Source organism: Salvelinus sp. IW2-2015, linkage group LG15 (assembly GCF_002910315.2).
Source record: "Salvelinus sp. IW2-2015 linkage group LG15, ASM291031v2, whole genome shotgun sequence".
NCBI classification, from domain to species: Eukaryota; Metazoa; Chordata; class Actinopteri; order Salmoniformes; family Salmonidae; genus Salvelinus; species Salvelinus sp. IW2-2015.
In genome coordinates this window covers 43,193,836-43,219,539 of record NC_036855.1, presented here as the reverse complement: position 1 = coordinate 43,219,539, position 25,704 = coordinate 43,193,836, and the positions used below count along the sequence as shown (strand labels likewise).

The following is a 25,704-nucleotide window of genomic DNA, read 5'->3' as shown; positions in this document are numbered from 1 at the left end:
AAAGCATCATATGAGAAAGCACAACTATCGAAACAAGAAGTAACATATTAGGGAGTGTCTATTTCGAAATGGAAACGAAACACATTACACGTGATAGAGTAGAAACAATGCGTTCTCTGGCATAGCCAAACACTCCTCCACGCTCAGGAAAACCCTAGGAGCGTTCAATTTTGTGAGACATTTTATTCCGTAATTCTCTGAAATTGCTGAACGACTTACAGAGTTGACAAAAGGGGGGAAGGGTCCCCATGAAAGGATAGAGTGGAGTCAAGAGTGTGAGATGGCGTTTGTCGAGCTAAAGAACCAATTGTGTCAAGCGCCAGCATTGGGGTTGCCAAACCTAAAATGACCTTATATTATAAAATGTTTGTTCATGAACATGAAAGACATTGTAGCGCGGTGGTTACGCAAAAGCATGAGGGAATAGAGAGACCAGTAATGTACTGGAGTATATCGTTAGACTCGGTGGCGACAGGAATGCCACCGTGCCTGAGGGCGGTACAAGCGACAGAAATGGTGTTGCATAACACAGCTTCGATTACAATGGGGCAAAAAGTGGATTTGTATGTTCCACATGCAGTAGCAACCATAGCTAATAGCACGAAAGCACAACACGTTACTAGCGCGAAATGGAAAAAATGGGAATTAAAGTTAAATGGGTAAAATCTACATTTCCATAAGATTGATACTTTGAATTCTACGTCGTTAATGCCGTTGCCCGGGGAGGGTGAACTTACATGTGACCCAGATCAATTTACGCCAAAGCCTAGGCCGATTTGGAAGAGACAGCATTGGAATTGGGACAAGTATTGTATACAGATGGCTCTAGTTACATGACCATAGAAGGGAAGAGAGTAACGGGGTACGCTGTGTGTGATGACAGGGGTGTAGTAACGGCTGGCCCAGTGCCATCCTCGGTGTCAGCCCAGGGGGTGGAATTATATGCATTAGCCGAGGCCTGTCGGCTGTCRGAAGGGGAGAATGTAACAATATACACTGATTCTCGATATGCATTTGGGGTAGTTCATGATTTCAGTACATTGTGGTCACAATGGGGGGCATGTTAACAGCGATAGGAACAGAAATAAAAAATGGACAGGAGCTAGAGGCATTATTAGTAGTGTGTCAGCTACACAGTAAATTAACAGTGGTGAAATGTGAAGCTCATTCTAGTCGTACAGATAAAATAGCCATAGGGAATCGCAGAGCAGACGAAACTGCTAAGGCGGCAGCCTTAGTAAGAGAAGGTGTTAAAGCACCTGCAGCGGTAAAGTCCACAGCCTATTCTCGGGGGGTTCACACTTCTCACGTGAAACGAGATCCAGCTGCATAATGGGTGAGCTGGAAGCTGCCATGATAGAGGAAGCGGAGCTAAACCGAGAGAGGAAGAGTAGATTTCACTGTAGACAAGCAGTTGGGTAGGGTCTGGGAGCTACTTTAACCACCAGTCTTTGTGTCTGTTGCTTTAATGCTTACTGAACCATGTAAAAAGTATACATTGACAATTCGCATTGAAAGGGTTGCCAAATATGAAGACACGAGAATGCATTGGGGTAGAGTCAGTACCAGTGCTACGGATACTAGACAGATCACTAATCACAAAGGTATGTTGATATGGGTGAAGCCACTTGATAACAGGATTAGTACATTGTACGTAGGTTGTTCAGATCAAGGTGTAGTTTTATTACAGACAGGAGTGTGGAAGGATCATAATAATACAGAGTCTTAAGAACGAAACTAGATTTTATCTTTTGCCGCAGATGGTTCTAGATCAGCTGAAGCTCAGTCGATAACTTTCAGATGAATGCTACCAGAACTAAAAACATTTCAGGAAGTTGATAGCATGAACACAACCATTGCTGACAATGGACATAGGTTTTTCTTTGCATATATAGTTATGCATAGTTTAACACATTATTAATACTGTTATGTTTTGTGTTTCTTTTTGCTTTTCAAGTCTTGTGCTATCACTCTCTTAGGAACCAGAAGTTGAAATGGAGAAAGTCAAAGCTACAGCTGAAATGTCACTCTGTTATCCGACGAGAAATTGGAATAAGAGTGTGTATAGTGTGATTAGAGATCAAAGTCCATAAGACGTAGATTTGTAAACATAATAATCAACTGTGAATGTTAATCATGTTATTATCATTGTCTGTTCATTTATAAGTCATTTCCAAGTTTATAAAATGATGAACAGTATGGAGTTAATGTTCAACAGGGGGGACTGATGAGTTATGACTTATAAACGTGAAAATATGAAATATACTTATTCATGTCACTAAGGGAGAAAGGGGACTGTATAGAGTTTACATTCTGTCAGGATATGTTATTGTTAACCATCAGGGATCTCATGGGAGAAGAGACACAGTCTGGTACAAGTCAACATGACAGCCGTGAGTTGGGGAGGAGTGAGGAATTTGTGCAGAGGTCAGGTTAGATGAAGTGAGGAAGAACATATGACTAATCTTCTGGATAGCAACAGAGGTGTATTGGCTGCTCAGATGTGCAAGGAGGGGCTCAGCATAGGAGAAAGGGTTAAATACAAGTGGTTATGTGCAGCTGTATGACCCAGTGGGTGAATAAACTTGGTTCGAGCTTGATTAAGCGTCCGTGAGTTTTTTACTCTGTTTATTTAGAACCAAACACTTATTTTCCTCCTTCCCTAGCTTAATTTCCTTTCATCCTTTATTATCTTCCTTTCATAGAACCCTTTTCTCCTTTCCTAGCTCCCATTCATTGATTTTGACAGTCCACCCACTTAATCTAACAGTCCCTTTGCTCTTGTCCACCAGATTCCTCAAGACCATGCAAGAACTTGGCCCCAGCAGACACCACCACAAGAAAACCCAAGGATTCATCAGACGCACAAGGGCGCATGTGTCCAACCAACGCCGAGAATAGACACATCTTCCCTCTCTCCTTCTTCTCCTGGTGGGCAACAATTCCTCACTCACTCATGTTTCAGTATCAGCTGGTGGAGGGAGAGATGGGGAGGATGTGTCCATCCGTTGCATAGGAAAGACACATCTTCCCTGTCTCTTCTCCTGGTGGGCAGCAATATACACTTACCTCACTCTAACCCACCTCATTGTGTTATAGTGAAATGCCCCTTAAAATATGGGAAATGCTCACCAAGCAAGAAAAGATCCTGGAACAGCAAACGCTCATCCTATGCCTCATAGCAGAATGCTGCAGAATATGTGATCGAAGAAGGCCTTCTGCCGTTGAAGAATCAACAAGGTCTCCAGAGCCTGGAAACCAAACTTCAGGSGGCTGACTTCAAACTGAATGTCATGTCCACTCCCGCACCTGCGCTCGAGGTCACCGGTCTACTACCCACCTGTCCTGGCAAGCCATCTTTACGCACACCTGGCAACCATCATTGCGCACACCTGTGTCTCATCATCAGTCACTACTCCCTTGATTACTTACCCTTTATATAGCACGCTTTTGTTATTAGTCATCAGGTAGTATTGTTTATGTTTCTATGTCAGACGCTTCTCTTGTTTTATATAGCTCCATGTTCGTTATTATTAAACTCACTAACTGCACCTGCTTCCTGACTCCCTGCGTCTACGTTACAGGATACTAACTATACAAATGGAAGCAGCAGTTAACCAAGACATCTCCCAGATGGTCGGCGAACAGGAACACCTTCTTCGTCAACACCATGACCAGCTGGCTCATTTGGCGACGGCTATGGATGAGGTCCTCCGCATTCTTCAACGAGTCGACATTACTCAAAGGGCATCATCTCCAACCAAAGTTATGTCAAAGGGCATCATCTCCAACCAAAGTTATGTCAGCTGTTATGACATATTATGACATGGTTATGACTGTGTCCTGATGCTGGGTGTCAAGTAAAGTGTAAAAGTGATTTTTGCTACCTTTATTTAACTAGGCAAGTCAGTTAAGAACAAATTCTTATTTACAATGACAGCCTACCGGGGAACAGTGGGTTAACTGCCTTGTTCAGGGGCAGAACGACAGAATTTTACCCTGTCAGCTCGGGGATTCGATCCAGCAACCTTTCGGTTACTGGCCCAATGCTCTAACCACTAAGCTACCTGCCACGTTAGCGGAAACTGCATTCACGTGGTAAAGGATTCATATGTTGGCTTAATCGGAAATTACCTTTAGGGGCGCTTTCACATATCCTCTTATGATACAGATTCTGGAGCATTTGGTACCCTGATCCACACTATAAAGCAAGTGTGAAACCGAAACGAACCCTGGCTGAAACAAATTCTGGACCTGTGTGAGTACATGCAGGAACGCCTCAAATTGCAGGCCACAATTGCACCCTTCACTTTTGACCAGTAGTGGCGCCTCCGCTTGAAAACACTTCACTCCAAAATATTGGCCGCTTTGTGGGCGTAGGAGTGAACCTATTCAAGTGAATAGATTTGGAAAATGTAAAACATTTTTTTATATATGATTAGCTGGCTACAGCCGGCCAACTTTACATACTGTATAACCAAACGAAGATAGACCACAGCCCGTCGTTTCAAATGGGAACAAATGAGTCATAATGGGCAGAACAAGCAAGGAAGTGGGCAGAACCAAGCACGAGCTAGCGAGATCCTATTAGCGCGTTCTAGCATGTATTTGCATATTTCCGTTAAGGAATGCCTACTCTGTGAATTGCGCGTGTGCAATAACTCAATTCGGCCTTTGCACTAAACAACACCATTTAAAAAAAACTTTGGCAAAGGGTAAAGTCTACAAAACGTAGTCCACATGTTTCATCAATGAGAAAATTTGCAGAATGTCGGTCAAAATCCATCTTGTTCCATCTTCTCCCACTGCCGGACACTGGGCTTCCTTTCACTACCATATTTGTTAGTGAGTGGAAATGCCAAGCGGATGCTTCACATTCATAAATCCGATGAAATATCTGTCTCACCTGTGATGTAACGTTAGCTCGCTATGTGACAACATCAGCTAACGTTATCTAGTTTAGATAACTTCATATTAGCTTGTTATCTTGATGTAGGCCTATTTATCATTGTAAATCAAAAACATGCTCCAAATGCATTTGTAGGGTTCTGACAATTCCCACTCTCTCTTCGCCTGACTTTGCCTTCAGGATAATTTTCTGCTGGGTAGATTGATGTAAATGTGATATTTCCGATTTTTATTTGTAGTACATTTGCAAAAAAAACAGTTTTGCTTTGTCATTATGGGGTATTTTGTGTAGATTGATGATAAAAAAAAATATATTTAATACATTTTGGAATAAGGCTTTAATGTAACAAAATGTGGAAAACATCAAGGGGTCTGAATACTTCCCGAATACACTGTAACCCGGAAGCCAGCTGCACCAATGTGTTGGAGGAAACACTGTTCAACTGACGACGAGGTCAGCCTGCAGGCGCCCGGCCCGACACAATGAGTCGCTAGAGCGCGATGAGCCAAGTAAAGCCCCACCGGCCAAACCCTCCCCTAACCCGGACGACGCTGGGCTAATTGTGCACCGCCCTATGGGATCAAACCCCAGGTTGTAGTGACACCGCAACACAGTGATTCGCGCACTGACCAGGTAAGCGGGCACTTCAGTATTCAAATACCTTGTGTGATATTAGGCTTTATTAGTTTAGTGACAACCTATGTAATTTGCTAGGTTATTGTTAGCTATGCGCTGTTGAAAATGTTGTTTAACCGGAATAAAAGTAGGCTTAGCTACAAGGAGACAACTCTCATCTGACTATACCTGCTGAACGGGGCTTAGTTCATGGATGCTAAAGGAAACCAGACTTCCCCGCAAAACTTACCAAGAATAAAACATAGAAAATAATTTATTTGGTCTCTCTGTGTTTCATACATTTCCTTAATGTATGGGAGAGAAATGCATCTGCTAACTAATCCTGGAAGTACTGTCAACACAATGAGGGGGAGCCAGAGGGAACTGCTAGGTGGGTAGACAGGCTGCCTTAAGATCCAGACTTCCTCAGGTACTCAGCCATAGTAAATGCTTTCTTGTTGAGTTGTCCGCCATGGACCCCTTTTCCCATGACTAAAACCAATGCTTTTCCGGCAGAGGCTGTATGTGTCTAACAGGAGAAAGCATCCGAGCGAACGAAACAGCGCACCCTCTGTCTGTGTGTGTAGCCCATCTATCTGATGCTGTCTAGTCAAAAAGAGTATGACATTGTTGCCGCCTGTAGCACTGAATGCAAGGGAAGCCAGCGAGCATTTGGCCTCCCTTGATAAAAAAATGATAGCCGAACACTGATTGGCTGAGAACTCAGCTGTGAATGGTCCTGATGCACCCAAAAAAAGTGTCATGGGAAGCCAGTTTGGATTTGGCTTCACACCAATCCCATCACAAGCCAAAAGTCATTGACTGAAAACTTGAATTGTTGCATCTCGGTGTGTCGTTGTCCTCCGGTGGCTAGCTAGCTAACTAAAATCGTCCCTTTCCTAAATTAGCCATGGATGTAGATAGAGATTTGGACTTGTAGTTTTATTTAATTCTCCGTACTGGCCAATGATTATAACGGCGATTCTGATCCAACCATAAATTCATGCATTGTGCTCCTGGCCTGAGGATGGAAGTTCAATATAAAGTCGGCTAATGTTAACTAGCTGGCCTGGCCATCGTTGCCAATGAAAGGAAGTTAGGCTGGCGAGCAAGCATTTTAGCCAGCACAACAAAAACTAAAAGCGTGTACTGTATGACAGAGACTGTTTAGGCAACATGAAAGAGGAGGATAGCATTGGCATTTCTCTACAAGTAGGGTGAATCAACATGTTTTTTTCTACTTGCACACACACACAAATTAGTACCACGGACTGCCACATCATATTTAGCTTAAGTTGATTGGACTAAATCGTTTTTTGGTATCTTTTAGTTGTCACTGTATTAGACTAAGCATAGGTGATTAGAGGATGTTGAAGTTGAAATGGTGCTTGAATAGTGGAGGCCGTGCCTGTTTTCATTGCGACTTGCTGTAACTGTCTGTGGTTCTAAGTTAATAGTTGTTTTCCCGCTCAGCCCAGTCAAAACTGTTCGCTGCTCTGGCACCCCAATGGTGGAACAAACTCCCTCACGACGCCAGGTCAGCGGAGTCAATCACCACCTTCCGGAGACACCTGAAACTCCACCTCTTTAAGGAATACCTAGGATAGGATAAAGTAATCCTTCTAACCCCCCCCCTTAAAAGAGTTAGATGCACTATGGTAAAGTGGTTGTTCCACTGGATATCATAAAGTGAATGCACCAATTTGTAAGTCGCTCTGGATAAGAGCGTCTGCTAAATGACTTAAATGTAAAATGTGGAAGCATTAACTTGCTTGACCATGCTGTAAGTCATGTAAACTAACTACATCCCCCCCCCCCCCCCCCCCTAATCTGATAGTGGTAGAGGTGGTAGATGCCTGGTCTCCCTTTATAAGGTCAAAGTCAGGTGCCTACATAGTCCATACACAATTTACACACAGAAGTCAGCTCAGATGGATCCCGCTCAGAGAGGCCCAAGTTCATGAGCTCCGTCAGCAGCAGATTTTAATTTAGAATGGAAAATTCATGTGTTTATCAAACAAATGTTATTGTATCGCACTGAATCGTTTCAAACTAAAACATATCGTTCCTGTATCGCATCGGAAAATAAATACATTTGTTCACATTTTCAAACAGTCCTTTTATATTTTCCAACGGGGCTATACATTTGGGTGAGTTTTTTTTTCTCTCGCCTGAGTAGCCACGTTTCACTACCAAAAATAACATTAAACCATCTAGTGTTCAGCGAAATAACACAATGTCAAATACAGGTAGCCTAGTCAAATTAACATCAATCACATTAACCGTTACTCTCTCGCGGGAATTCCATTAGCGATCCGTATGTAGCTAAACGTAGCTGCTGCTCATTCCGTTTGCTCGAAAATTGATAAATGGTTAAAAAAAAAAAGGCCCATAGAGACACATACCAGCTCTACTGGTAGTACTGCTACTACCAGAACTATACCTGCACCTGTCGACAAAACATGTTCTGCTTCCACGAGCACATCCAATGCTAGCATCAGTAATTCTACATTTGTTGTTAGCCCAGCTAGCATGGACACTGGCAGTTGTGAATCTGATGCAGCCGAAGAGCTACTGCCCCCTTACCCGGGAAAGCACTGAACAACAGACAGGGACGTTGGACCATCGAAGAGGCGCAAATATGATGAGAACTACATTGATTTGGGGTTCACTTATATTGGGACTAGTGCCTTTCCTCAGCCACAGTGTTATATGTGCAAAAGTACTATCTCACAACTCAATGAAACCTTCACTCTTGCGCAGACATTTAGAAACAAAACATGCCAATTTGAAAAATAAGCCATGGGAGATTGAGCGAAAATTAAGATTACTTTTGAGTAGTAAGACATGTATAAAAGCAACAGATACCATTAGTAAGAAGGGGGTAGAAGCGTCTTATATGGTGAGCTACCGAGTGGCTAGGACAGGCAAGCCCCATACTGTTGTGGACTTAATTCTTCCTACTGCCGCGGATATGGCTGGGACAATGCTGGGGGAAAAGGCCAAAAAAACTATACAGACAATGCCTTCATCAAACAACACTGTTTCACGACGCATCAGTGACATGGCAGGAGATGTTTTGAAACAATTACTGCTTTGCATACAAGCCAGTGAATTCTATGCGTTACAGCTGGATGAGTCAACAGACCTGGCGGGCCAGGCATATTTCCGTTACGTTTTTGAGGGGTCAATTAAGGACGACATCCTCTTCTGCAAACCACTGGAAGCCAGGAAAACAGGATAGGATATTTTTTAAGTATTGGACAGCTTTGTGACATCAAATGGACTTTGGTGGTCAAGATGTGTTGGTGTCTGTACTGATGGCGCAAAACCCATGACAGGGAGACATAGTGGAATGGTAACGCGCGTGCAAGCAATTGCCCCCGACGCCATTTGGGTACAATGCAGCATACACCGAGATGCTCTTGCTGCCAAGGGAATGCTTGACAGCTTGAAAGTCATTTTGGACACTACAGTAAAAATGGTTAACTTTGTTAAAGCAAGGACCCTGAATGTATTTTCTGCACTATGCAATGATATTGGCAGCGACAATGTAACACTTTTACAACATACAGAAGTGCGCTGGTTATCAAGAGGCAAAGTATTGACAATTTTTTTTTAAATTGAGAGACAAGTTAAACATTTTCTTTACTGACCATACATTTCAATTGTCTGACCGCTTGTATGATGACGAGTTTCTAACACGACTGGCCTATCTGGGTGATGTTTTTTCTCGCCTGAGTGATCTGAATCTAGGATTACAGGGACATTCCGCAACTATATTCAATGTGCAGGACAAAATTGAGGCTTTGATTAAGAAGTTGGAGCTCTTCTCTTTCTGCATTAACAAGGACAACACACAGGTCTTTCCATCGTTGTATGATTTTTTGTGTGCAAATGAACTCAAGCTTACGGACATTGTCAAATGTGATATAGCGAAGCACCTGAGTGAGTTGGGTGCGCAATCACTTTCCCGAAACGGATGACACAAACAACTGGATTCGTTATCCCTTTCATGCCTCCAGTCCACTTACCGATATCTGAACAAGAGCCTCAATTAAATTTAATCAGAAGTCACTGCCAGATTTCTTGATTGGGCATTGCTCCAGAGTATCCTGCCTTGGAAAATCGCACTGTTAAGCCACTGATGCCCTTTGCAACCACTACCTATGTGAGTGGATTCTCGGCCCTCACTAGCATGAAAACTAAATACAGGGACAGACTGTGTGTGGGAAATGATTTAAGACGGAGACTCTCTCCAATACAACCCAACATTGCAGAGTTATGTGCATCCTTTCAAGCACACCCTTCTCATTAACCTGTGGGGAGTTATTCACCATTTTTGATAAACAAATAAGATTTAATATGTAAGATGGTTGAATAAATGATGTATTATTTGTGCCCTGGTCCTATAAGAGCTCTTTGTCACTTCCCACGAGCTGGGTTGTGACAAAAACTCAACCTCATTCTTATGTTTAATAAATGTATTGTATAGTGTGTGTGGCAGGCTTACAATGATGGCAAAAAAAACATTTGAGAGTGCGCTGACCCTGATGCTCGAGGGGGTATGCAACTGGAGGTTGAATGTTTGAAGGGGTACAGGACTATAAAAAGTTTGGGAACCACTGATAAAAGGAAATCAGTCAATTGAAATGAATTCATTAGGCCCTAATCTATGGATTTTACATGACTGGGCAGGGGCTCAGGGAGGGCATAGACCCACCCACTGGGGAGCCAGGCCCAGCCAATCAGAATGAGTTTTCCCCCACAAAAGGGCTTTATTACAGACAGAAATACTCCTGTTTCATCAGCTGGCTGGTCTTAGTGTAACGGATGTGAAATGGCTAGCTAGTTAGCGGGTACGCGGCTACTAGCGTTTCAATCAGTTACGTCACTTGCTCTGAAACCTAGAAGTAGTGTGTTGCACCTTGCTCTGCAAGGGCCGCGGCTTTTGTGGAGCGATGCTTCGTGGGTGACTGTTGTTGATGTGTGCAGAGGGTCCCTGGTTCGCGCCGTGTCGGGGCGAGGGGACGTACTAAAGTTATACTGTTACATTGGTGCCGTGACCCGGATCACTGGTTGCTGCGGAAAAGGAGGAGGTTGAAAGGGTGGTGAGTGTAACGGATGTGAAATGGCTAGCTAGTTGCAGGTACGCGCTACTAGCGTTTCAATCAGTTACGTCACTTGCTCTGAAACCTAGAAGTAGTGTTGCACCTTGCTCTGCAAGGGCCGCGGCTTTTGTGGAGCGATGGGTAACGACGCTTCGTGGGTGACTGTTGTTGATGTGTGCAGAGGGTCCCTGGTTCGCGCCCGTGTCGGGGCGAGGGGACGTACTAAAGTTATACTGTTACATTGGTGCCGTGACCCGGATCACTGGTTGCTGCGGAAAAGGAGGAGGTTGAAAGGTGGTGAGTGTAACGGATGTGAAATGGCTAGCTAGTTAGCAGGTACGCGCTACTAGCGTTTCAATCAGTTACGTCACTTGCTCTGAAACCTAGAAGTAGTGTTGCACCTTGCTCTGCAAGGGCCGCGGCTTTTGTGGAGCGATGGGTAACGACGCTTCGTGGGTGACTGTTGTTGATGTGTGCAGAGGGTCCCTGGTTCGCGCCCGTGTCGGGGCGAGGGGACGTACTAAAGTTATACTGTTACATTAGGAGAAGAAGCCGGATGTGGAGGTCCTGAGGTTGTTCTGCCAAATTCTCTAAAATTACATTGGAGGCGGTTTATAGTGGAGAAAATAACATTAAATTCTCTGACAACAGCTCTGGTGGACATTCCTGCAGTCAGCATGTCAATTGCACACTCCCTCAAAACATGAGACATCTGTGGCATTGTAGAGTGCCCTTTTATTGTCCTCAGCACAAGGTGCACGTGTAATGCTGTTTTATCAGCTTCTTAATATGCCACACCTGTCTGGTGGCTGTGTTGTCATTGCAAAGGAGAAAAGCTCACTAACAGGGATGTAAACAAATTTGTGCACACAATTTGAGAGAAATAAGCTTATTTGGCGTATGGAATATTACTGGGATCTTTTATTTCAGCACATGAAACACGGGACCAACATTTCACTTGTTGCATTTATTTTTTTGTTCAGTATAGATACGTACCGAATCATCTTTAAAGAGAAAGATGCACATCCCTAGTTGCCACACACAAGATTGCCCTTAATCCAGAGCTGTTCTCAAAACAAAATCTAATTACAGAAAGCGCCAAACTGAGATCAAGAGTTTGTTTATCCATAAATATTTTACCATGGTTAAGAGGTGGTCCTTCGAAGCCAGTATTATTACACAAACACTTTTTATAATCTGGTCTTGTCAAGAGCATCTGTGCTTAGATTCACAAGAGTATAAAGAATGTACAATAATGGTTATCTAAATAAAGTCATTCAATAATGAAAGTACATTATGCGATCTCAATTGTACATTTGCTCAAGCCAAAAATGTTACATTAATCAAAGAAAATCATTACAAACAGAAATGGCTAGCCATCAGTGAACCAATTCCAACACGTAAGATTTTTGACCAGGGACCATATGTATCAAGCCTATCAGAGTAAGAGTGCTGATCCAGGAATAGTTTTGCCTTTTAGATCATAATGAATAAGACTACATGGACAGGGTGGACCTGATCCTAGATTCTCTCTCACTCAGCTGCTTTGTGAATATGAGACTAGGCCTACGTGATGGAGCTACATGTAATGAGACCAATTTAAATCCTTCTCAACACTTCCAAGGAGACCGTTTGGGGAAAAGCACCACAACTAATATTAGCCAGTCTCTTCATGCCACCAAAGAACTTGAGTGAAAGGCAGACTGGACCAGTCTTTTTACAGTGCATCGAGCTTTGAGAAATTGCATTACAGTTGTATCTTCTAAGCCCATTTTCAAGATAACACTACTGCTGCGTTGCGATACTGGGCCCTGAAATACAGCACAAGCAAATACCGATTGAACATAACACACTAACACCTCTGCAGAAAAAAAAAAAACCATTCAGAATCATAGCTCGACATCTCTCTGACTAAGAAATCACATACATCAGTGATGTCAAGGTAAATATGGAATGACTTCAACGAAAGATTAGTGAGAAACATAAGCTCTCTACAGAATGCACCGCGTGCGCTCATCCCAATGTGGAGATCATTGTTGTGAAATGGTGAGGAATGAGCTTTCCTGTCCTCTGGGGTGTATTCATTAGTGCAAAACGATTTGCATTAGAAAACATTTTGCAACAAAAACAAGGGTTTGTTATTGGACAAATTCAGGTAGGTTTGCTTTCATTTGGTTCATAGTGTATACACCAGAGGAATCTGGTGGGAGGAGCTATAGAAGGAAGAGTTCATTGTAAAGTCTGGAATGGAATCGTAACATCAATCACCTTATCAACTTGTTTGACTCCGTTCCATTTCTACCATTAAAATGAGCCCGTCCTGCTATAGGGCCTCCCACCAGCCTCCTCTGGAATACACCCCTGCTAAGACATGAAGAAAAGGGACAGGAACTGCTTAAGGTGAGTAGCTAAGATAAACTGCTCTCATTGCGTGGCTCAGATAGCCCTGCTGGATGCTCCATTACAAGGGAATGAATCTGGTGTTATTAGAATCGGAACAAACCAGACAAAAAAATACAAAATATTTTTGTGCCTTTGAACGGGGTATGGTAGTAGGTGTCAAGAACTGCAACACTGCTGGGTTTTTCATGCTCAACAGTTTCCCTTGTGTATCAAGAATGGTCCACCAACCAAAGGACATCCAGCCAACTTGACAAAACTGTGGGAAGCATTGAGTCAACATGGGCTAGCATCCTTGTGGAAAGCTTTTGACACATTGTAGAGTCCATGGCCCAACAAATTGAGGCTGTTCTGAGAGCAAAAGGGGGTGCAACTCAATATTAATGTGTCCCTAATGTTTTGTACAATATGTGCATATGATCTGGAGAGGCAGTAAAATAAATCAAAACAGTTATAAATCTAATATAGTAGCCTATTGAATTTACAGGAAGGCGTTCTACATTAGTTTGCATAACAAGTTAACACTAAATTAGGCAAAAACAATCACAGTGAATGATATGGGGGGTGTGATCAGGGGTCGCATCCCAAATGCCGCAATATTACCTATGCAGTGCACGACTTCTGACCAGAGCCCTATGGGTACAATTTGGGATGCAAGCAGTGAGATGAAGTCCCTGAGATTACATCAATCAAAGGGAGAGAGGTGCATTGCTGAACCACCTCACAACCTCAATTCACCAGCTAAGTCCTACTAAAGTGCCCCAGGGGACATAGGAGAGAGATATCCCTCTAATACAAAGCCACGGGCTGAGCAGGATGACCAATTTCCACAGCCACCATAGATCCACATACAATACTCCCATTTGAGTCACAGCTGGAGTGGGCATCTGAGATGTCTCACTGATCAGAATCTCTACTGATGGGGTGTATTCATTGGGCAATTTCAGGTTAGTCCCTCCCTGTTTGCTTCCGTAAGGTTTCTAGTAAAAAAAAAACCTGCTGGAGCTCCATCTCCACCGAAACGGCCTCCAGACCACATCACAAAAAGTGCAAAGATTTCTCTTGGACTCCACGCCCAGTGTTCTGTCTAACTTTCCAATAGTACATGCTACAGGTCAGATCTCTCTCATTGAGGCACCCAAGAAATTTGACAATTTGGTCTTTCACACGCTCATATTCTACATTATACTATACCCATCATTTCCCACTAATGTTCATTAAAATAAATGGGTAAAAAAATAACAAATATTTTATAATAATTATATCGAACAAAGTCAATCCAACGTATTCCAAGACCGATAAAATCTCCGGAAACGTTTAAAAAGAATTAACAATTTGGTGAATGGTTATACACGTTGAGTGAATCATGCATCCATTATCTTTGGTATCTGTGCCTGTTTGCTAAGTATTTTGCAGCCACTCTTAATAATTTAATTTGAATTAAAACAGTACTACATTCAAAACACCACAAGAGTGATGAATCATTCCATTTATAGTTATGCACATCATGGTTTCTTCTGTGGATAGAAAAAGGCTTTTTCTTCAGTAGAGCAGCCAGCCAGCCACAAAGGCCTGTTGCTGTGTTCTAATCACAATGTGTGACCCATGAGGCTTGCTCATCTCATCATAGGTGCTGGGTGCACTGGGTTATGTAGGCTATGGGGACATACAGTATAGCTGTGTGAGATAGATACGGGGAGACAGAGAAAGAGAGGGAGATGGATGTAGATGGCTGGGAGTGGTATAAAGCCCATCCCTGGCTCAGAGCCTACTGGGGCCCAGACTGTCAGTGCCTTGGTGGAGGCATGTGAGCTCCTGGGTGGTGGAGGGAGGCTGTGGCACAGGGGGCAAAGGTCAGCTGGAGGGTCAGCGGGTGTGGTCATTAGCAGCTGCAGCCTTCCTTCTGGGGCTGCAGTTCACTGGTCAGCCGGCCACCCTGCGGGGCGGAGGGCTTGTGCTGGACACCAGACTCGGCGGCGTTCAGGTCCAGGCTTCCGTCCTGAATGTTCTGGTAGATCTTCTTGGCTGCCTCCAGAAACGCGTCCTCCACATTCTCACCCCTGGGTTACAGGAAAACAACCGACTCAGGCACAATGGACTGACTAGTCTCCTAGTAACTTCAATGCACTCTTTGATGCAAGTGAAAACATTTGGGTGTGTTAACTTACGTCTTTGCACTAGCCTCTAGGAACAATAGACCTACAAAAACAGACTGAATTAGGTCCATAAGAAAAGTTGTTTGCAAATAGAAAGTGATTGTTCAAACTTTGATTCCCATGATCTACAGTACACGGAGATCTGCTGTGATAAACCTTACCGTTCTCCTCAGCAAACTGCTTAGCCTCCTCATAGGTTACATCTCGCTGGGCCTCCAAGTCTGCCTTGTTACCAATAAGAATTATCACCTGGGGGGATAGCACACAGGCCAGGGTTGTCATGGCAGCATGGAAATATACAACTGTCTTGTAAAGACATCCCACAGTTTGATCAGGAGTTCAGATTTCCAGCTGGCTGACTCACAGTATTAGGGTTGGTGAGGTTTCTAGCATCAGTCAGCCAGCTGCTAAGGTGGTTGTATGTGCTTCTCCTACAGGAAAGGACAAGAGAACATTTTGAACCATAACAATAATAGAATTTCAGTTCAAATGTACAAAGACATAATACAAGATAAGTCATTGTGAATACAAGATAATGGAAATTGGACAAAAGGTTAAATGGGGTTACTGAATCCATGCTAATTCCCAACACTCGAATGCTGGGCACCTTATGGGCTGGTTTGCCGAAACACAGATTTTGCATAGGCCTGGATTTAAAAAGCACTTTAAATTGACATTCTCCATTAAACATGCTTTTTAGTCCAGGACTAGGCTTAATCTGTGAGGCTAGATAAATAATCAATGTAATAGTCGCCAGGGCCCGCGTTATGGGCTATGGGCGCTAAGGGGCCTGGTCCGCTCTACCGTATCCCCTTGCCCTCCAAATCAAATATTGATAATTAATTTGAAAGGCGTGAGCCGACAGAAAGACGCATCAATCTCATAAGTTACCCGAACCAGCATCCCTCTGTCTCAGTGTGTGTGGCCAATGTATGTGATGCTGTTTGGACAAAAAGACTATAGCATGTCATACTCTTTTTGTCCAGACAGCACCAGATACACAAGTATGTAGACACCCCTTCAAATTAGTGGATTTGGCTATTTCACCCACCTCCGTTGCTAACAGGTGTATAAAATCGAGCACACAGCCATGCAATCTCCATAGACAAACATTGGCAGTAGAATGGCCTTACTGAAGAGCTCAGTGACTTTCAACGTGGGACAGTCATAGGATGCCACCTTTCCAACTAGTCAGTTCTTCAAATTACTGCCCTGCTAGAGCTGCCCCGGTTAACTGTAAGTGCTCTTATTGTGAAGTGGAAACGTCTAGGAGCATCAACGGCTAAGCCGTGTGGTAGGCCACACAAGCTCACAGAACGGGACTGAAGCACGTAAAAATCGTCTGTCTTCGGTTGCAACACCCACTACCGAGTTCCAAACTGCCTTTGGAAGCAATGTCAGCACAAGAACTGTTTGTCGGGAGCTTCATGAAATGGGTTTCCATAGCCGAGCAGCCGCACACAAGCCTAAGATCACCATGCGCAATGCCAAGCGTCGCCTGGAGTGGTGTAAAGCTCACCGCCATTGGACTCTGGAGCAGTGGAAACTAGAGGTCGACCGATTAATCGGAATGGCCGATTAATTGGKGCCGATTTCAAGTTTTCATAACAATTGGAAATCGGTATTTTTGGACACCGATTTGGCTGATATTAAAAAAAWATATATTATACACCTTTATTAAGTTAAGAACACATTCTTATTTTCAATGACGGACTAGGAATGGTCGGTTAACTGCCTTGTTCAGGGGCAGAACGACAGATTTTTACCTTTTCTGCTCAGGGATTCAATCTTGCAACCTTATAGTTAACTAGTCCAACGCTCTAACCACCTGCTTTACATTGCACTCCACGAGGAGCCTGCCTGTTCTGCGAATGCAGCAAGAAGCCAAGGTAAGTTGCTAGCTAGCATTAAAAGTATCTTATAAAAAACAATCAATCATAATCACTAGTTAACTACACATGGTTGATGATATTACTAGTTTATCTAGCGTGTCCTGCGTTGCATATAATCGATGCGGTGCGCATTCGCGAAAAAGGACTGTCGTTGYTCCAACGTGTACCTAACCATAAACATCAATGCCTTTCTTAAAATCAATACACAAGTATACATTTTTAAACCTGCATATTTAGTTAACTTCTTTGGGGTAGGGGGCAGTATTTTCACGTCCGGATGAAAAGCATGCCCAGAGTAAACGGCCTGCTATAAAGCCATAAAAGCTAGAATATGCATATTATTATTATGCATGCATTTTTATCTAACGGGTGGCATCCATAAGTCTAAATATTCCTGTTACATTGCACAACCTTCAATGTTATGTCATAATTACGTAAAATTCTGGCAAATTAGTTCGCAACGAGCCAGGAGGCCCAAACTGTTGCATGACTCTGCGTGCAATGAACGCAAGAGAAGTGACACAATTTCACCTGGTTAATATTGCCTGCTAACCTGGATTTCTTTGAGCTAAATATGCAGGTTTAAAAATATATACTTCTGTGTATTGATTTTAAGAAAGGCATTGATGTTTATGGTTAGGTACAGTCGTGCAACGATTGTGCTTTTTTCGCAAATGAGCTTTTGTTAAATCATCCCTCGTTTGGCGAAGTTGGCTGTCTTTGTTAGGAAGAAATAGTCTTCACACAGTTCGCAACGAGCCAGGCGGCCCAAACTGCTGCATATACCCTGACTCTGTTGCAAGAGAAGGGACACCATTTCCCTAGTTAAAAGAAATTAATGTTAGCAGGCAATATTAACCTCTCTAGGGTACGTGAGACAGTAGCGTCCCACCTCTTCAACAGCCAGTGAAACTGCAGGGCACCAAATTCAAAAACAGAAATCTCATAATTAAAATTCCTCAAACATACATTTATTTTACACCATTTTAAAGATACACTTGTTGTAAATCCAGCCACAGTGTCCGATTTCAAAAAGGCGTTACGACAAAAGCACACCATCTGATTATGTTAGGTCAGTACCTAGTCACAGAAAAACACAGCCGTTTACATTGGCGCGTTACGTTCAGTAATGTTTTGCTACCAAAACATCCGGTGATTTTGCCGAGAGCCACATCAATTTACAGAAATACTCATAATAAACATTGCTAAAAGATACAACTGTTATGCATGGAACTTTAGATAAACTTCTCTTTAATGCAACCGCTGTGTCAGATTTCAAAAAAGCTTTACCGAAAAACAAACCATTCAATAATCTGAGTCGGCGCTCAGAGACCAAAACAAGCCATAAAGATACCCGCCATGTTGTGGAGTCAACAGAAGTCAGAAATAGCATGATAAATATTCACTTACCTTTGATGCTCTTCATCAGAATGCACTCCCAGGAATCCCAGTTCCACAATAAATGTTTGTTTTGTTCGATAAAGTCCATMATTTATGTCCAAATACCTCCTTTTTGTTCGCGCGTTTAGTACACAAATCGAAATTCACGATGCGCAGGCCAGACGAAAAGTCAGAAAATTCCATTACAGTTCGTAGAAACATGTCAAACGATGTATAGAATCAATCTTTAGGATGTTTTTAACATAAATCTTCAATAATGTTTCAACCGGACAATTTCTTTGTCTTTAGAAAGGAAAAGGAACGCAGCTACCTGTCACGGGGGCGCGCCTGAGTGAGCTCATGGCACTCTGCCAGACATCTGGTTGAAACAGCTCTCATTCTCTCCCCGTTCACAGTAGAAGCATCAAACAAGGTTCTAAAGACTGTTGACATCTAGTGGAAGCCTTAGGAAGACTTAACCTACAAACCTCAGATTTCCCACTTCCTGGTTGATTTTTTTATCAGCTTTTTGCCTGCCATATGAGTTCTGTTATACTCAGACATCATTCAAACAGCTTTAGAAACTTCAGAGCGTTTTCTATCCAAATCTACTAATAATATGCATATCTTAGCTTCTGGGCCTGAGTAGCAGGCAGTTTACTCTGGGCAACTTATTCATCCAAGCTACTCAATACTGCCCCCAGCCATAAGAAGTTAAGATCGGTGTGGAAGAACTTGACTGGCCTGCACAGAGGCCTGACCTGAACTCCATCGAACACCTTCGGCAGGAATTGGAAGGACGACTGCAAGCGAAGCCTAATCGCCCAACCTCACTAATGCTCGTGGCTGAATGGAGGCTGTTATAGCAGCAAAGGGAGGGAACCAATTCCATATTAATGCCCATGATTTTGTCATGAGATGTTCGACAAGCAGGTGTCCACATACTTTTGGTAATGTAGTGTATATCCAACAGTAACAAACTAATGAAAATGGTTTTGTGTTATTTGAAAAAAAATCGAATCATATTCTAATGTTACCTAAGACCTTCATAAACACAACCAAATTATTATATTTGCGATAGCATATATGAAATGTATTAATAACACTGTTAGAATGTTGCAGTCAAGCTCATTCACTTGAAGGGGGGTCCCTCGAAGCAAAGCAGTTCCAGCGTAAAACATTATTGTCCCCTTATGGAAATCAAATGCCCGTCCAACTGCTTAGTTCTGGTGCTGGCCCTGATAGTCACTTCAAGTAAAGCCCAGCTGAGATCCTGGCCTACCTGGTGATGTCATAGACCATGAGTGCCCCTGCTGCTCCCCTGTAGTAGCTGCGTGTGACGGCCCTGAAGCGCTCCTGTCCCGCAGTGTCCCAGATCTGCAGTTTTATCTTCTGGCCGCTCACCTCGATTATCCTTGTGCCAAACTCGACTCCAATAGTGTGGGGGCAGTCTGCCATGACTGTTGGGAAAACAGATAGGCCCTATTAGCTTACTAAAAGTATCTATTGAAGAGAGTATCTTGAGTGCAGTGCACATTTCTTGGTTTGTTAACAGAGGTGTATTCACTGCGAACCAAACTAAAGTAAACAGGAGGGTCTAATCCCAACTTGTCCAATAAATCCTAGTCTGCATGGTGACTATGTTGACTTGTGTTTGTATATTGCTGTAAATGTACTTGGCAAATAAAGGTCATTATAATACTGAAGAAACACTTGATTCTGTTGCAAAATATTTTGCTAGTGTGCACTAATGAATACATCCCTGGATTATGTAACCTTGAATGGAAAGTCAACTTTGTAAACATGCAGTGGTACAGTAACATGATTGTGTACAATCTTCCATAAAGGAGACACCACTGCTTTTTAGACCATACTCACATTTCTTTTCTGTGAACTGGTGAAGCAGGCATGATTTCCCTACACCCATATCCCCTGTAGTGGGAGAAAACAAAGCAATATAGGCAATGCTTACAATTATTCAAAGGCTTATATGAAACAGTGATGTTGAAGATGTATGGGAAGAGTGTTGTAGTTAGGCTCATTTATAAAATAGTTCAGGATAAGTATGTACACTTAAGCAGTATTCTCATTGAAGGCACTTTTACATAAGACCAAAACAACTGCGATGAGACTAACATTCAGATTCGTTTCAGTGAGCTATGTAAAATATTGGAATCTTGGCCACTTACCAATAATAATGTATTTGAAGATGTAGGAGTAGTTGTATGGAGCAGTAGTCATTTCGGCTCTTGAATAAAGAAAGGAACGTCAATTTGAATTAAACGCTCTAGCTAGCAATAACACCAACCAGAATGTAAACTGTAAACAACCATGCCACAGCCTGAGGCCCACTACAACAGTCAAACTCGAATTGAAAACCATAAGCTAGCTATAACGTTAGCTAGGTAGCTAGCTAGCAAACTGATACATTTTGTCGTCATCTAGCCTATGCCATAATAAACATATTGCGAACTTCAAATTCACTTTGGCTATCTACTCCGATTTCAGAGCACACAGTCTCGTCAGTGTGCCAGAGCACAGAAAACCTGATGAATTTACGAACGCTCAACACCCGAATATGGCCCGTACCAGTAAACGTCGGCAAAAAAAACGTAATTAACGTGTTCCCAGCAGCACAGCAACAGCCACCAACTGCTAGGGTGAGTAAAATGGTCAGAGTGAGGTGTTCTCTCAGTTAGTTTGGGTGCTTGACTGCGGTTGTGAGGTTAGAACACTCGGACCCTATTCCTCAGCCAGAGCGTCCAGTGTGCGCTCTGAACGCTCATTTAGGAACAGACAATCTAACAACGCTCTGAATTTACAAACGCCCAGAGCTCACTCTGGCACTCAAAAGTCAATTTACGAACACACCCTAAGTTAGGCCTATTCGATTTTGAAAATGTGGTGCTAGTTAGATCAGAGGAAAAGGGCGAAACAGTAATGTAATGGGGAAAACCTAGCGTGCTACATTGGCAACTGTAACGTTGGCCAAAGGGAACTCCCATTCAGTTGCTAGCTAGTTAGCTATCTGACGCTTGCGCAAGTTAGCATTAGCTAGCTAACGTTATGCATTTAGCTAATTTAAAGTAATGTTGAGCGGTACCAAACTTGAATTCCCCAATTTCAGATAAACATGATACATGTCTTTGTTTTACCTTGTATTTGAATACTTATCTAGCTGTCTAACCCGGCGATCTGATAAATTGGTCCTTTTAAGAGGCTTTCACAATTCTTCATCAATAACAGTTAGCGCAACCAAGTTCAGCTGTATACCGCAACCTACTGGACAGGAGTACACTCAGCTAACGCTGCACTGATATGGAAGTGATCATTTTTTCCCATGGGGTTTTTCCAATGATGTGTAAATGATGTGATGATGTGTATAAATGACACTGTTGGGGAAGCTACTCTGAAAAGACAGTTTACCAAGCTACCAGTTACTTCACTCTGAAAGAAGTTAAGCTAGGCTAGTGGCCAATCCTCAAAAATTGCTTTAGTTTTTGAGATACCCCTACCAAATGTAGAACAAAACACAACCATGTTTTTAAAAAATCTGTCTCCCATTTATGAAATGGATTGTTGTGAAAAATAATTTACTGCAAAAGGGGTTACATTTATAGATATTGGGACACACACCCTAACCTTAAAACATGCAGAATAATGCCTGGCTGGAGGGGGGCACATATCAAATCAAAATGTATTTGACACATGTGCCGAATACAACAGGTGTAGATCGTACAGTGAAATGCTTACTTACAAGCCCATAACCAACAATGCTTTAAGTAAAAAAAAGAAGGAAAAAAAAGTGTTAAAACATTGATTTCTTATAAGGATTTCTTATAAGCTTCCGGGTTGGAGTCCCGCTCCTTGAAAGCAGCAGCTCTACTCTTTAGCTCAGTGCGGATGTTGCCTGTAGTCCATGGCTTCTGGTTGGGGTATGTACATACAGTCACTGTGGGGATGATGTCATCGAGGTACTTATTGATGAAGCCAGTGACTGATGTGAGAACACTAAGGTAACCTGCCTAAATGACTACCGAACCATAGCACTCACGTCTGTAGCCATGAAGTGCTTTGGAAGGCTGGTCATGGCTCACATCAACACCATTATCCAAGAATTCCTAGACCCACTCCAATTTGCATACCGCCCCAACAGATCCATAGATGATGCAATCTCTATTGCACTCAACACTGCCCTTTCCCACCTGGACAAAAGGAACACCTATGTGAGAATGCTATTCATTGACTACAGCTCAGCGTTTAACACCATTGTGCCCTCAAAGCTCATCACTAAACACCTCCCTCTGCAACTGGATCCTGGAATTCCTGACAGGACGCCCCCAGGTGGTAAGGGTAGGTAACAACATATCTGCCACGCTGATCCTCAACATGGGGGCCCCTCAGGGGTGCGTGCTCAGTCCCCTCCTGTACTCCCTGTTCACTCATGACTGCATGGCCAAGCACGACTCCCAACACCATCATGACTTTTGAATATTGACTGCAAGGTAGACAATATTGGAACATACATGAATTTGTCTTGAACTGCAATCTGGTCATATGTTCCAGTCTTTTCGTTTCATCTTGTGTCAAATCTTGAGCCAATGACATGTTCAACTGGTTCTACAGTTTCCCACTTCTCTGTGAAAGAATGTGGACCTCTTGCATTCAGAATTTAGCACAGTGAAAGGATTCTCTAACCCTTCAAAACATGCCTCAACTTTCTTGGACATTTCAGTTTGTCCTTCATCACACAGAACATTCTTAATGACAGTTTCTTTAGCTCGCTGTTGGATATCATGAACTCTCTTCCATGGAATTCACAACAGAATTAACTGTACTTTGACCTACATCTGCTGCCTTTAGATCAGCAATTACAGACGCACAACTATTTACAATGTCTGGGGAAGACATCGCTGACTCACTCTACATTTTCAGTCAACACTTCTCCAACATCATTACCCTTACAAGTGTTAAAGGTGCTTTGAGGGTTTGAAAAAAATCGACATCACCGACTGAACCAAATTAACTGCTAATGTGGCAATTATTTAACTTGAAGGAGCTGGAGCAGTTTTGCCTTGAAGAATGGGCAAAAATCCCAATGGCTAGATGTGCCAAGCTTATGGAGAAATACCCCAAGAGACTGGCAGCTGTAATTGCTGCAAGAGGTGGCTCTACAAGGTATTAACTTTGGGGGGGTGAATAGTTATGCACGCTCAAGTTTTCAGGTTTTTGTCATATTTCTTGTTTGTTTCACAATAAAAATATTTTGCATCTTCAAAGTGGTAGGCATGTTGTGTCAATCCAATGATACAAACCCCCCCAAAATATATTTTAATTCCAGGTTGTAAGGCAACAAAATAGGAAAAATGCCAAGGGGGGTGAATACYTTCACAAGCCACTATAACTTTGTTTTCCCAAGGAATGGCAGCGATGGAAGAAGTTGCTACCACCAGTATTTCAGGAAGACCTTGGTGAGTGGTGAAAAAATCCTTAGAAATTGGTTGGTGTTGTCATGTCTTTGGCATTATTAAAGTGAAGACTGTTATTTTATCAAATCAATTCTCTGTAATTATTATTACATGGTTAAACTAATCATGTAAATGTAATTAACTAGGAAGTTGGGGCACCAAGGAAAGTCTTCAGATTACAAAGTTATAATTTTCCTAATATAACTCTTCAGATATTTTAATATCTGATTAGTTAGTCTTCTAATTCATTAATTATTCTTTACCTCACGTTAGTCTCATTCCAAACGTCGTAAATTGTTGGTTATCTGCACGAGCCCAGCCTTTACTATGAATCATCCACACACCAATTGTCTTAATAATGTATTTACTAACTAACTAAATAATCACAGTAATGTATAAACACACAAACAGTAGATATGGTTACAAGGAAATGATAGGGGAGGTCCCTAGTGGGCTAAGCCGATATGACGGCTTGGTGGACAAAGGGAAGTGGGTGTGGACTGAGAACAGGCGGAAAAGAACAGAGGGCTCACTACACACAGTTGATAATTATATTAATTGAAACGCTAATCCATTGCACATGAACGCTCATTTGTTCGGGAATAATTGCAATCAATATATATTTACACCCAGTGTGTCGTCGTGATCTCTGTTGGAATCGTCAGTCCTTCTAACCTTCTTACTGATTGTAGCTGGTCTAAGCTGGTCTAACGGGTTCCAAGATGGCGTAGCAGTGTAGACGTGTTTGTTTAGTCCTCTCGTGTACGTTTGTATTTTTCGTATTTATTGTATATATATATATATATATWTTTTTTTTCTATCTCTTTTCGATTTTTAATTCGATTATACCTTCCGGTAACCTACCTCACCCAATGTGATACGGAATCGCTATTATTTTTTAACTTTGGAACACATTCAAGAACCCCCAGTAGCTAACCAGCTAATCAGCTACAAGCTATTTAGCCATTTTTAGCCGCTGCTAGCAGCTTTTACCTTCTGCACAGACACCAGCCCTGTTATTAGCCTGGATATTACTCACCAATTTACCAGCACCGGACTGTCTCTCGACAACAACGCCGGATTCCTGCCGTAATCCCTGAGCCACTACTTCTGATCCTCACAGCTAGCTTGCAGCTAGCGCAGCTAGCGCCACTGCCACGAAGCTAGCACCAGTTAGCAAACACAATTCTACAATCACAACCTCTCTTTCGCCATCCGGCTTGGATTCTCTGTCGACACGACCACGTCTGGTCTGCAGACGAATACCCCATCCGCTGTGCCCTCAACCGGCCTCCGTCTGAGCAGACCCCCTCCGTCCGAGCAGACCACCCCCCGGGCTACTAACTTTAAACGTCGCGTGCTAGCTTAGTGGCGGCTTCCCTGCTCCATCTACGGCTGCCCCCTGGAACTATGATCACTTGGCTACATAGCTGATGCCTGCCGGACTGTCCATTAATTCACGGTACTCCATTCTGTTTATTTGTGTTTTATCTGTCGGCTTTGTGTTTTATCTGTCGGCTCTGTGTGTAGTCAATCCGACCCTCTCTGCCTAGTCGTCGCCATTTTTACCTGCTGTTGCTGTGTTAGCTGACTAGCTGCTGTTATCTCACCTGTTGTTTTAGCTATCTCTCCCAATCAAGACCTGCAATCACTTTATGCCTTACTGTATGTCTCTCTCAAATAYCAATATGCCTTGTATACTGTTGTTCAGGCTAGTTATCATTGTTTTGGTTTGCAATGGACCCCGTAGTTCCACTCTCCGTACCTCTGATA

At 42.8% G+C, this 25,704-nt stretch overlaps 1 protein-coding gene and 1 long non-coding RNA gene across 5 annotated transcripts; one reads left to right on the top strand and one right to left on the bottom strand.

Moving 5' to 3' along the window:
* The first annotated feature begins 1,359 nt into the window (after window positions 1-1,359).
* On the top strand, window positions 1,360-3,556 carry LOC111973735 (uncharacterized). Its single transcript, XR_002878633.2, has 4 exons — window positions 1,360-1,604; window positions 1,958-2,058; window positions 2,793-2,931; window positions 3,100-3,556. It is a non-coding gene; the product is annotated as an uncharacterized lncRNA (long non-coding RNA).
* An 11,139-nt stretch (window positions 3,557-14,695) lies between these two features.
* Window positions 14,696-21,748, bottom strand: rab14 (RAB14, member RAS oncogene family). 4 transcript variants are annotated; one of them, XM_024001574.2, is made up of 8 exons: window positions 21,619-21,748; window positions 20,653-20,711; window positions 20,342-20,395; window positions 19,746-19,923; window positions 15,556-15,622; window positions 15,353-15,440; window positions 15,204-15,234; window positions 14,696-15,095 (listed from the first exon to the last, which is right to left on the bottom strand). In XM_024001574.2, exons 2-8 carry the CDS (start codon window positions 20,702-20,704, stop codon window positions 14,918-14,920), a joined length of 648 nt encoding a protein of 215 aa, XP_023857342.1. In that variant the 5' UTR covers window positions 20,705-20,711; window positions 21,619-21,748; the 3' UTR covers window positions 14,696-14,917. The 4 variants fall into 4 exon arrangements, with proteins under 4 accessions (XP_023857342.1, XP_023857343.1, XP_023857344.1 ...); XM_024001575.2 differs by lacking the exon at window positions 21,619-21,748 and adding an exon at window positions 21,053-21,179; XM_024001576.2 differs by lacking the exon at window positions 20,342-20,395.
* Between the last annotated feature and the right edge of the window lie 3,956 nt (window positions 21,749-25,704).